At 36.0% G+C, this 9,520-nt stretch overlaps 1 protein-coding gene across 1 annotated transcript; it reads left to right on the top strand.

Annotated features, from left to right (window-relative positions):
* The first annotated feature begins 487 nt into the window (after nucleotides 1-487).
* LOC122299394 (E3 ubiquitin-protein ligase RING1-like) lies at nucleotides 488-7,817 on the top strand. Its single transcript, XM_043109649.1, has 2 exons — nucleotides 488-1,779; nucleotides 7,463-7,817. The coding sequence occupies exon 1, from the start codon at nucleotides 607-609 to the stop codon at nucleotides 1,747-1,749; it is 1,143 nt and encodes a 380-aa protein (XP_042965583.1). The 5' UTR covers nucleotides 488-606; the 3' UTR covers nucleotides 1,750-1,779; nucleotides 7,463-7,817.
* The last annotated feature ends 1,703 nt before the right edge of the window (nucleotides 7,818-9,520 follow it).

The raw sequence follows: 9,520 nt of genomic DNA on the forward strand, positions 1-9,520 counted from the left end.
AACTTATTGATAAATAAATTTTATATCACATTCATTATAAAATAAATTGAGAACGGTTACAAACAAAGAAATTATATAAAGTAAATTTATAAATTAATGTGACTTTATAAAATTTATTAAATCTATTTTATAATAAAAATAATTTTATAATCTAACGTATCATATTAAATAATATTAGTTTATAAATTTACTTTTATATAATTTTTTTATAATTAAAATATTTTCTAAAAAATTTAAAGACGTTATTTTATATAACCGTAGTGTTAAAAAATGAGCTCATAATTATTTCTCCATCTCTTTTTATTTTATTAGAAAATTATTTCTCTGTTTCATCCATTAAAAAGAGTGTGAGATGTATATATATATATTTAACAAATAAAATCAGAAAACCGATGAGTGACTGTGTTGAGATATGTTAGCTCTCAATGGTACGGCAAGGTAGGGATTAGCGACCGGTCACCCGTCCACGCATTGGTGGTTCTAATTTCGTAGGCTATTTTAATTTTTACACGACCCCTCTATTTCGGTGTTTCCCAATACATACTGCTTCTTCCTACTCCGTTAAAAGAAAAGTCATCTCTCTCTCTCTGTTGAGGGGTTTTCGTAATGTCTCTTTCCGGCGGAAATCCCGGTGCTGGTGGCGGTAGCGCAGCCGGTAGCGCTGCAGCTGTGCCTCAGCTTTACTTCTGCCACCAATGTCACGGTAGGGTGACCCTAACACCATCTCCTGCCTTCGATCTTGCCTGTCCCAATTGCAATGGCGGCTTCCTCGAAGAACTCGAAGCCCCTAACCCTAACGCTGAGCCCAACTCCAATCCCTTCCTTAGTTCCTCCGATCTCCCTCTTCTCTTCTCCACGCCCACCTCTGCCTCCTCCACCCCCTCGAATGCCGTCCCCATGCTCAACGATCTTTCCTCCTTCTTCGGCGTCCCCCGAACTTCCCCCTTCCAAGACCCCGAAGCCTTCAATCCATTTCTTTTCCTTCAGAACTACCTTCAAACGCTGGGCGGCAACGTTGAGGTCGTTATCAATTCTGGCGGCGACCCGGGGTTCCGTGGCGGTGTCGTTGGGCCGAATTTAAATCTTGGCGACTATTTCTTTGGCCCTGGATTCGAGCAATTGATCCAACAGCTTGCCGAGAACGATCCCAATCGATACGGCACGCCTCCGGCATCAAAATCAGCGGTCCAGGCATTACCGAACATCAAGATTTCGGAGGATTTGTTGGCCTCGGATTCGTGGCAGTGCGCAGTGTGTAAGGACACGTTCGAGCTGGGCGAGGAGGCCAAGCAGATGCCGTGCAAGCACATTTACCATTCCGATTGCATTCTGCCCTGGTTGGAACTGCATAATTCTTGTCCTGTGTGTCGGCATGAGCTGCCGACTGATGATCCAGACTACGAGCAGAGGACTCTCAGTAGGTCATTATCCTCGGGGGCTGGGAATCAGAGTCAGACTTGGCCGGTTTCTGCTGTTTCTGGTGGCAGTGGTGGTGCTGGTGATATTGGGACTGCGAATCAGAGTGAGACTGGAGCTGCTGGAGAGAATCCACTGACTCCGAGGACAGTGGAGCGGAGGGTCAGGATCTCGTTGCCATTGCCATTTAGGGCATTCGGATTCGGATCACCTGCTGAGACCAGCAATAGTGGGAGTGGTAATAACAACGCAAGCAATGATGGGGAAGGGAATTCGGGAAACAGGGGGAATCAGAACTTCCAGTCTGAGACCAGACAGGAAGATCTGGATTGAGGACCAAAGCGCATTGCTCTTGCTTTTGGTGTAAGCCACAAAACCTATCCCCTTCTTCTTAAACTTCTTTCCGGTTCCGCCTTTTCAACTTATAGCTTTTGCTTGTAAATACGAAGCATCAGTGAGTTGGATGGCACCCCAAGATAGTTTGTGTTGCATCGATTGTCTATTAAGCGTAGCATGTGATTCTCTAATATGAATGGTGGGATTGAGGGTGTTAGATAAGCTTGAATTGTGAGACTTCTTGTTTTGTAAGTTGTTGTGATATTAGTCTGTTAAGGCAAACTATTTTGTGTAACTGTTAATTTTCGCCTGATTTTTTGGTGTATTTGGAAATGATAATTTCAATTGTTCAAGATCAAAGTGGTTATGTTGACAACCAAATTGCTATATTCAGTGAGATAGTTTACTTAAATATCATAGCTTACCGTTAAGATCACCATGTAGAACCAAAATGATAGATAAAACTCAAGCTTCATTGTCTTTTGAATTGCCATTTTTTAATAAGTAATGGAAAATTTTATTAATAAATGCAAAGGGCGTAGCCCAATTACACATGAAGTATACAAGAGGAACACCTAACTAGATACAGAAAAAGAGATGAGGAAAACATGAAAACACAGTCCATTAAAATATATAGAATCTTTTTTTTTTTTTTTTTTTGAGAAAAAAAAAAATATAGAAGCTTCTAAAAGGAATAGAGTATTTTCCTCTATGCATTATGTGGTGCTTATGGCAGAAGCGCAATGAGAGGACTTTTGAAGACCAAGAAAGATCTTTAGAGGAACTAAAAGTTTTATTTTTCAGAACTCTTTGTAGTTGGGCCATAGCTGTGGATTTTAATGGCATGGTTCTTCATGATTTTCTTGTCTCTAATGTGCCTGCCTAGTTAGGGCATTAGAGTAGTGTAACTGGCTTTGCCATTCTTTGATCAATATATTTATTTATCCATAAAAAAAAAAGGAATAGAGTATTGAAAATTAGATTTATATGCCCCTATAGCCATCAAGCTTCCACTCATAATCCACAAAATTCTCTCATTCCTTTCCCTATGATTAAACTATACTAGATAAGTAGAAACTATCTTCCGTTGCTACACATTATTGCAATCTGTGGTCTGCCATATAATTCTCTAATCGGCAAAGAGGTCTACTGCCCTTCTATATTTAATCCAAGCCAACTCAGCTTGACCAAAAATGTCATTCACATAGTGCAATGTAGTAAAAGGTGATCTATATATTGAGTCTGCTTTGGTAAAGACGTGGCATAAAGCAACCACCCAATGAGAGATGTCAACCTCCCCATGTTTTTTAAAACAATGAGATTTTAGCTGATTATTTCTTCAAAAGGGATGGTAAGTCCGAATATCTTTTTTGCCAAGCTCAAAGCTTTCTTGGGTGAAATCTTTTTCTTTTGCAAAAGAAAATCCAAACCAAATACCTCTAACTACTTTTTCATGGTTCGCCACTCTGCTATAGCCAAAATTACACCAAAGTTGGTTTAAGATCTATTTCACAATCCTTTGCTCTTTCATCCTACAAATTAAGAAATCCTTGGACGTCTTGCCTACAATGGAAGAATTTAGCCCTCTTGCTCTCTTCTCAATACTCTGATACATTGGCTTCCCTCCAAGAATTATGATAATTTTGGTTGGATTTGGTGGCGTGTTAGGGACGTGTGCAATAAGTGAGATGTTGAACAATTTTTGGTAAGCTCTGAGCCCTCCAATTTTGATGCAAAACATCTTTGTGCAGATTTGAAAAAACCCAAAACCACACAATTCAATGCAAAATTTAAATTTATTTGACCGGTAAATAAAAAATTTATTGATGAGAACTAGGCATAGCCCAAGTACATGGAACATATCCAAACTTTGAAAATTCGACACCCAAATGCAATCAATTATCACATCAATCGGGAGTCACTTGTGCTTTTTGTATCTTTGTAGAATTTGGGTCCGTGTATACCACAACACTTTCAAACCTTTTGAAACACCAAACACATTTAAAGAAACACTCAATTATGATCATATACAGACAAGCCATCTAGTTTAACACCTAAATTCGACTAGTTCGCACCATAGTTCGGCAAGATTCAACACCCAATTTCTACATACAACTTATTGTTTCAAAAGTTTTTGTTGATAAGTATTGTTTCAGAAGTTGGCAATGGAGATGTAGCCATGAAAAAGGAGAGTGAGAATGGATGGTAACCATTTGGGGTACAAAGTTTTTAGAAGCAAAACCAAGACCTTTGAAATTGCAATGATCAGGATTTATCTATTTTGAAAATGGGGAACAATGGCATGAAACTCAGATTTATAAGAAAAATAGAGAGGTTATTGGAGGGTGTAATACCATTGTAGACTGGCTGGCTCTTTTTGCACACAAACATCAATTTGCCAAAATTTGATATTATGTGAAGTTATCCATGATAAGAATCTTCCCTAACTAAGGAGGTTGTCAAAGCAAAAAAAAAAAGAAAAAAAAGAAAAATACTCTCAGAGGTACCTTAGTCTGCCAAATGTTCCTACACAAGAAGGGCTATCTTGAGATATGAGAACCTTATGAAAAGCTTGAACAATGAATGTCCCTGTCTTGGAAGGAGCCCCAAGAATATTATCTAGACCTTCAAGATATAATCTAGTAAAGGGATCAGAGAACTCAGTGAAGGTCTTCACCTCTCTGTCATGAGATGCATTAAAAAAAACTAGCATTCCATTGAGGGGAGCTGCAAGAGAAATCCAATAGTAAATAGGCCATTGAAGCATTATGCTGTAGATTGCTTCACATAAAAAGTCATGCTGTAGCTTTTCCATTCGACTGGCCATGCTGGTAGGAAGAAAAATAGGGTCAGGAAGTTCCTAGGCAAATTAGATAGTGTATTTTTAATCAAGGCAATCCTATCATCTATAGAAAAATACATCCTCAGCCAACCAATTCTCAATCTTCTCAATCACACCATCCAAAATAGACATGGTCTTGAAAGAGGCTCCTAAAAGGAGGCCAATATATTTCATAGGCATAGAGATACCTTGCACACCAATATGCTAGCTAGACAATTCATGTTAGAACATTACCCACAGATTCAGTTTTGATTTATCCAATTTCACTTTCAACTCAAAACACTATCAAAGCATAGAAGGACCCTCAGATCGGAGGTGGCTTGGGTTCAAGGTATCTTTATGTACACTAAGGGGATGCTTGGCGAATGAGATGAGATGAAAATTTTGTAAATAGTAGTAAGACGGTTTGTGAATAGTAGTGAGATAGTTTGAGTTACGTATTTATTGGGTTTTGGGAAATGAGAGAGAAGAAATTGAATAAAAAATATTATAAAGTTAAAATATTGCTAGAATATAACTTTTTAATATTATTTTTGTTTTGGGATTTGAAAAAGTCGAATTGTTTTTTGTTTGAAAGTTTGGAAAAGTTGTAATGATTAGTTTGAAAGTGTTTGTGTTTGAATGATAAGGAAGGAAATGAGATGAGATAAGATGGGATGGGATGGAAATTTTTTTTCTAAACATTCCCTAAGATTACTTGCTACCAAAGAAAAGACAAAGACAAATTTGCCCTTAACCATCCCTAGATAAGGGAGTTATCTGCCGATGCACCGCTAAATGGAATAAATTGCTTTAGGATGATTTTGTTGAAATTTTTTATTTTTTATTTTATTTATTGTTACCAAAAATAATGCTTTTGTATGAGAATCAGGAGAGTAATTTACTGCTAATGGCTTCTCATGTTTACAACTAGTCACCGGCTAGCTAAAGCTTTTATTTTGAACCATTTTAAATCTGGAAGGAATTTTTACTAGATGCTAGCTTCCACTTTTTTCTGAAGTAAACTTGTAGGCGTTTTTATTCTTAACTGTTTGTGAATTCTATTGAGACCTACTTGTACCATGACAAGTCTTATGTTGGCATTATTTTGTTATGGGCTTCCTTTTAAATCTCTGAAACTGATTGTGATACATCGAGTGTGTAACATGTGTACTTTGCTTCAGTAGTTACACAGGAAGTAGGTCTATTGCTTAGCTCAATGGATTGAAAAATCCAGTTGATTGTTATAGACTGAAAACTTTGAATCTTTGTGACAGGCTCATATTAAGAAGTAGAAGTTAGTTAAATGTAACTGAGTTTAGTGGAAGATTGTGCAGATGGGCTTAATGAGCACAACTTGTAGTAGTGGCATCTAGTTGATACCTTCCTGACATCTTTTTTTGATGAAATACCTTCCTGACATCTAATGAAGATTCTTTTGTGCTGCCATAATTCTAAATGAATCTTAGATGAAGTGTGGTTGAAGTTATGTAGTTAGTATAAACCTGTGGTTTGCATGATCTAAATGTTCTTGAGCTGGTTATTTACATATTCCCATTTTCTATAATGTAATCAGGATGATTTAATGAATTTAAAAACATGAGGTTGGTACAGTTGTCTGAAAAATCTAGTGGTTGTGCATGATTTTTTGTGATTTTTTGGGCCACCAACTTTGTATGGGTGACTATCAGTGATTCTTGATTGTTCCTATATTCTAAAGGATTTGGCACATCTTCTCATGCTATATATTTACCTGACAGAAGTGAAAGACTTCACTCTATCTTGGTGTCTGCCATGCAAGACCGTTGGTTAAATGATTATGACCTTGATCAAAAGCAAAACGGTATTATATCATTGAGTAATTTAGTCATAGGTTTGACAGAACTGATTTCTTCGTCTTCACCTTTAATGTTCATGCTAGTATTTCTTAGTTGTCATCATCCTTGTGGGCTTTCATGAGATTAACGGGTTCTTTTAGTGTGTCTCTCAAGCTGGTTCATATGTTTAAACTAAACAAATGGGGGGTTCTCATTAAACGTGAGCTCATTAAATGAACTAGCGTCACCCTGCACATCTGAGTAGCTTGGCTAGAGTGATAATTGTGAATAAGATCTTTTACATATTTCTTACTTGGGCTAATGTTATAGAGTTTGATGAGTATGACCAATTTATGTGAAGTGCTCTGTGGACATATCTGAATAACCAAACATGAGTGGTGTGGGCCCAAAAAGTTCTGAAAACAATATTGATCTTGGGAGTTTCCTTTGTAGAAACAATACCTTTTAGGGCTATAGTGGTGTTGCTTCAGGTTATTGGGTGGCCTATTATAAAATGCTAATGACTGGTATTGTTAATGGCTAACAATGTAAGCAATGAAAAATGCTGCAGGTCACATTTAAGTTGTTGTGAAGATTTTAAGGCTATAGACTTCAAATCTTGTCAAATTAAATCATATTGTGTCCTGATATTTAATTACAAGACTACCCCCATGAATGCGACATTGCCACCATTAACATCAAATATATTGTTTGTAGACTTGATGCAATGTTCATATGATCGGGAAATTATTACTTAAGTAGTGGATGATAGTGGCGCAGAAGGTCAATTTATTCTAATTTAATTTTGGACAAATCCGAGTCTGCATTTATTTGTCTGCAATCTTTTCTACTATCGTTGGGTCAATCTGATAGATTTGATTGGTTTGAATGATGACAGCAGGCTTTTTGCTCAAGTTGTTGTATGTTGCTTTTCTAGTGTTGTTGCCTTTTATGGTTCTGCTGTTGAGCAAGACTTGCATGGCTTTTAATGCGTGTTTAGTACACGTTGCTCTGTTGCAATAATCTAGTGAGTTCTCAATTAAAAGGGTTTCATCTTTGTTCCTTTTGGCAGGTATCAAAACTGGTCTGAACTTTGAATCTGCAAGCATTGCTGAACATAAAAAAGGATCTTACATTTTAATGATTAGTGACAGCTGCATTTTTAAGTAGTTGTTTTGCGACAATAATCATAGGTAAATTGCCCATCTCTCCAATGTTTAGAGTTTCTTACAGATTTCATAAATGTACAAGATGTTTATGTTCAGCGATGTTTGCATGTTGTATACTTCACAGCATTTTCGGATCGATTCATACTTTTTCGAATGCTATTTTATCATGGAATGTTGTCATACCTAGAGAATCAACCTCTGTATGATGTTTTGCATTGTCGCGTGGAATTCAGAAATATGGTATTTTGTTTTGTCCTATGTTGCTTGTGCACGCTAGAGCAGTCATGACCATGGTCAATGCTGGAGCATTGATCTAAGATCATGGTAATTTGAGCTGGCTAGGAACATAGTCTATGAGGACAGCATTTTTAGTGGAATATGCCTTATTTAAATTCAATAATCAAGAAGTTCTAATTGGCACATTCGGGATGGCAACATGTATTTGAGCCCTCTACTGAGGGCATGCTTGGATGTTTTAAGTATCTTAAATTTTTTTGAATAATAGTGAAATGATTTGAGTGAAAATGTTTTATTAGATTTTGGGAAAGGAGAGTGCAAAAGTTGAATAAAATATTTTTTAAATTAAGTATTGTATTGGAATTGTAAAAGTGAATAGATAAAAGTTAAAAAGTTGTTTAAATATTATTTTTGTTTGAAATTTGTAAAAATTGTATCGAAGTTGGTAAAAGTTGTATTTATTTTTGTATTTGAATAATGATTAAGTAATGATTAAATAAAATGTTTAAAACTTGAAATAGAGAAGTATCTTGTGTTTGATTGATGTTTGGAATGTAGTGTTGAGAAATTTTGAAAATTTTGAGAATGTTTGGTGTTTTTGTACCCCCAGTACATCTTACATACATATAATAGTATCATTAAATGAAAGATTTTGTATGTCCAATTTGAATTGATCTCAATGGATCCCTGCCCAGAGGAGAAGTAATTGGCAGGAATGATAGGATTGGAACTCGAAGTTGAGCTACATCCTTGTCCTTTTAGAGTCCTTCAGTTCCTCCATCGATATAAAATTTCGCTTGTTTCTTTTTGGTCTTTATTGATTGTTTTAACGGTGGATCCAACTTTTTTCTATTTTTCAAGGAAGTGGATAGAACTTGTACAGTATGGGAATGCAAATATCATTTATCTTAATATTTGGTTTCCTTTCAATTGAAATCGACATTTTTTTAAAAGAAAATGTTCAAAGGGAGAATCCATCATATTATATAAGAAAACCATTTTTTGCTTGCAATCATTTTATCTTGCAACAAGATGTGCTGTAAATGAGGTTTTTACATTCTGACCCTTTGATCGTGATTAAAATGAATTCATCCTGACTAAAATGCATTCATCCATACATAATTAAAAAGATTTACAAAAAATTAAAAAATTAATTGGTGATTGTTAGTCAATAGGGGCGGCTGACTATCCCGAGGGACGGCCAAAGGTGGCTCTTGGTGAAGAAAATAAAAAGATTCAGGATTTGGGCAAGGTTTGGGGTAGACATTTTAGAATTTTAGATGAAAATAACTTATCATGGTGTAGACTTTTTTAAAGAATTATATGGTCTTTATGGGTCAATCAGAGATTGAAGAGTGTAAATGAGATTCTTACACTGCTTAGAAAAAAAAAAAAAAAAAAAAAAAAAAAAAAAAAAAAAAAAAAGAAAAGAAATTCTTACAACCCTTAAAGAAGTCTTCCAATTATTTGAGGTTCCAAAGATAATCTATGGAGAGATGGGACTAGCTAGAATCTTTCTTGGAGGATTTTTGTTCTTTTCAGAGGAGGATTAAGCTTGGCCATGTGAGCATTCATGAGTCATAACATCATGTTTCTTTTGGGGCTAACATGAATTTCTTATCGGATTAAACACTTCACATCATAGAGCTAGGGACAAAAAATGGACGGGCTCTCATTTTAATGGAGTTAGGGAGCTTGAACTCTGAACTCTGAACTTGTCTCTA

The sequence above is a fragment of the Carya illinoinensis genome, chromosome 16 (genome assembly GCF_018687715.1).
Source record: "Carya illinoinensis cultivar Pawnee chromosome 16, C.illinoinensisPawnee_v1, whole genome shotgun sequence".
Lineage (NCBI taxonomy): Eukaryota > Viridiplantae > Streptophyta > Magnoliopsida > Fagales > Juglandaceae > Carya > Carya illinoinensis.

What these genes read in the sequence shown, in the direction of transcription:
- LOC122299394 (XM_043109649.1), top strand. Translation starts at nt 607, where the DNA reads ATGTCTCTTTCCGGCGGAAATCCCGGTGCTGGTGGCGGTAGCGCAGCC.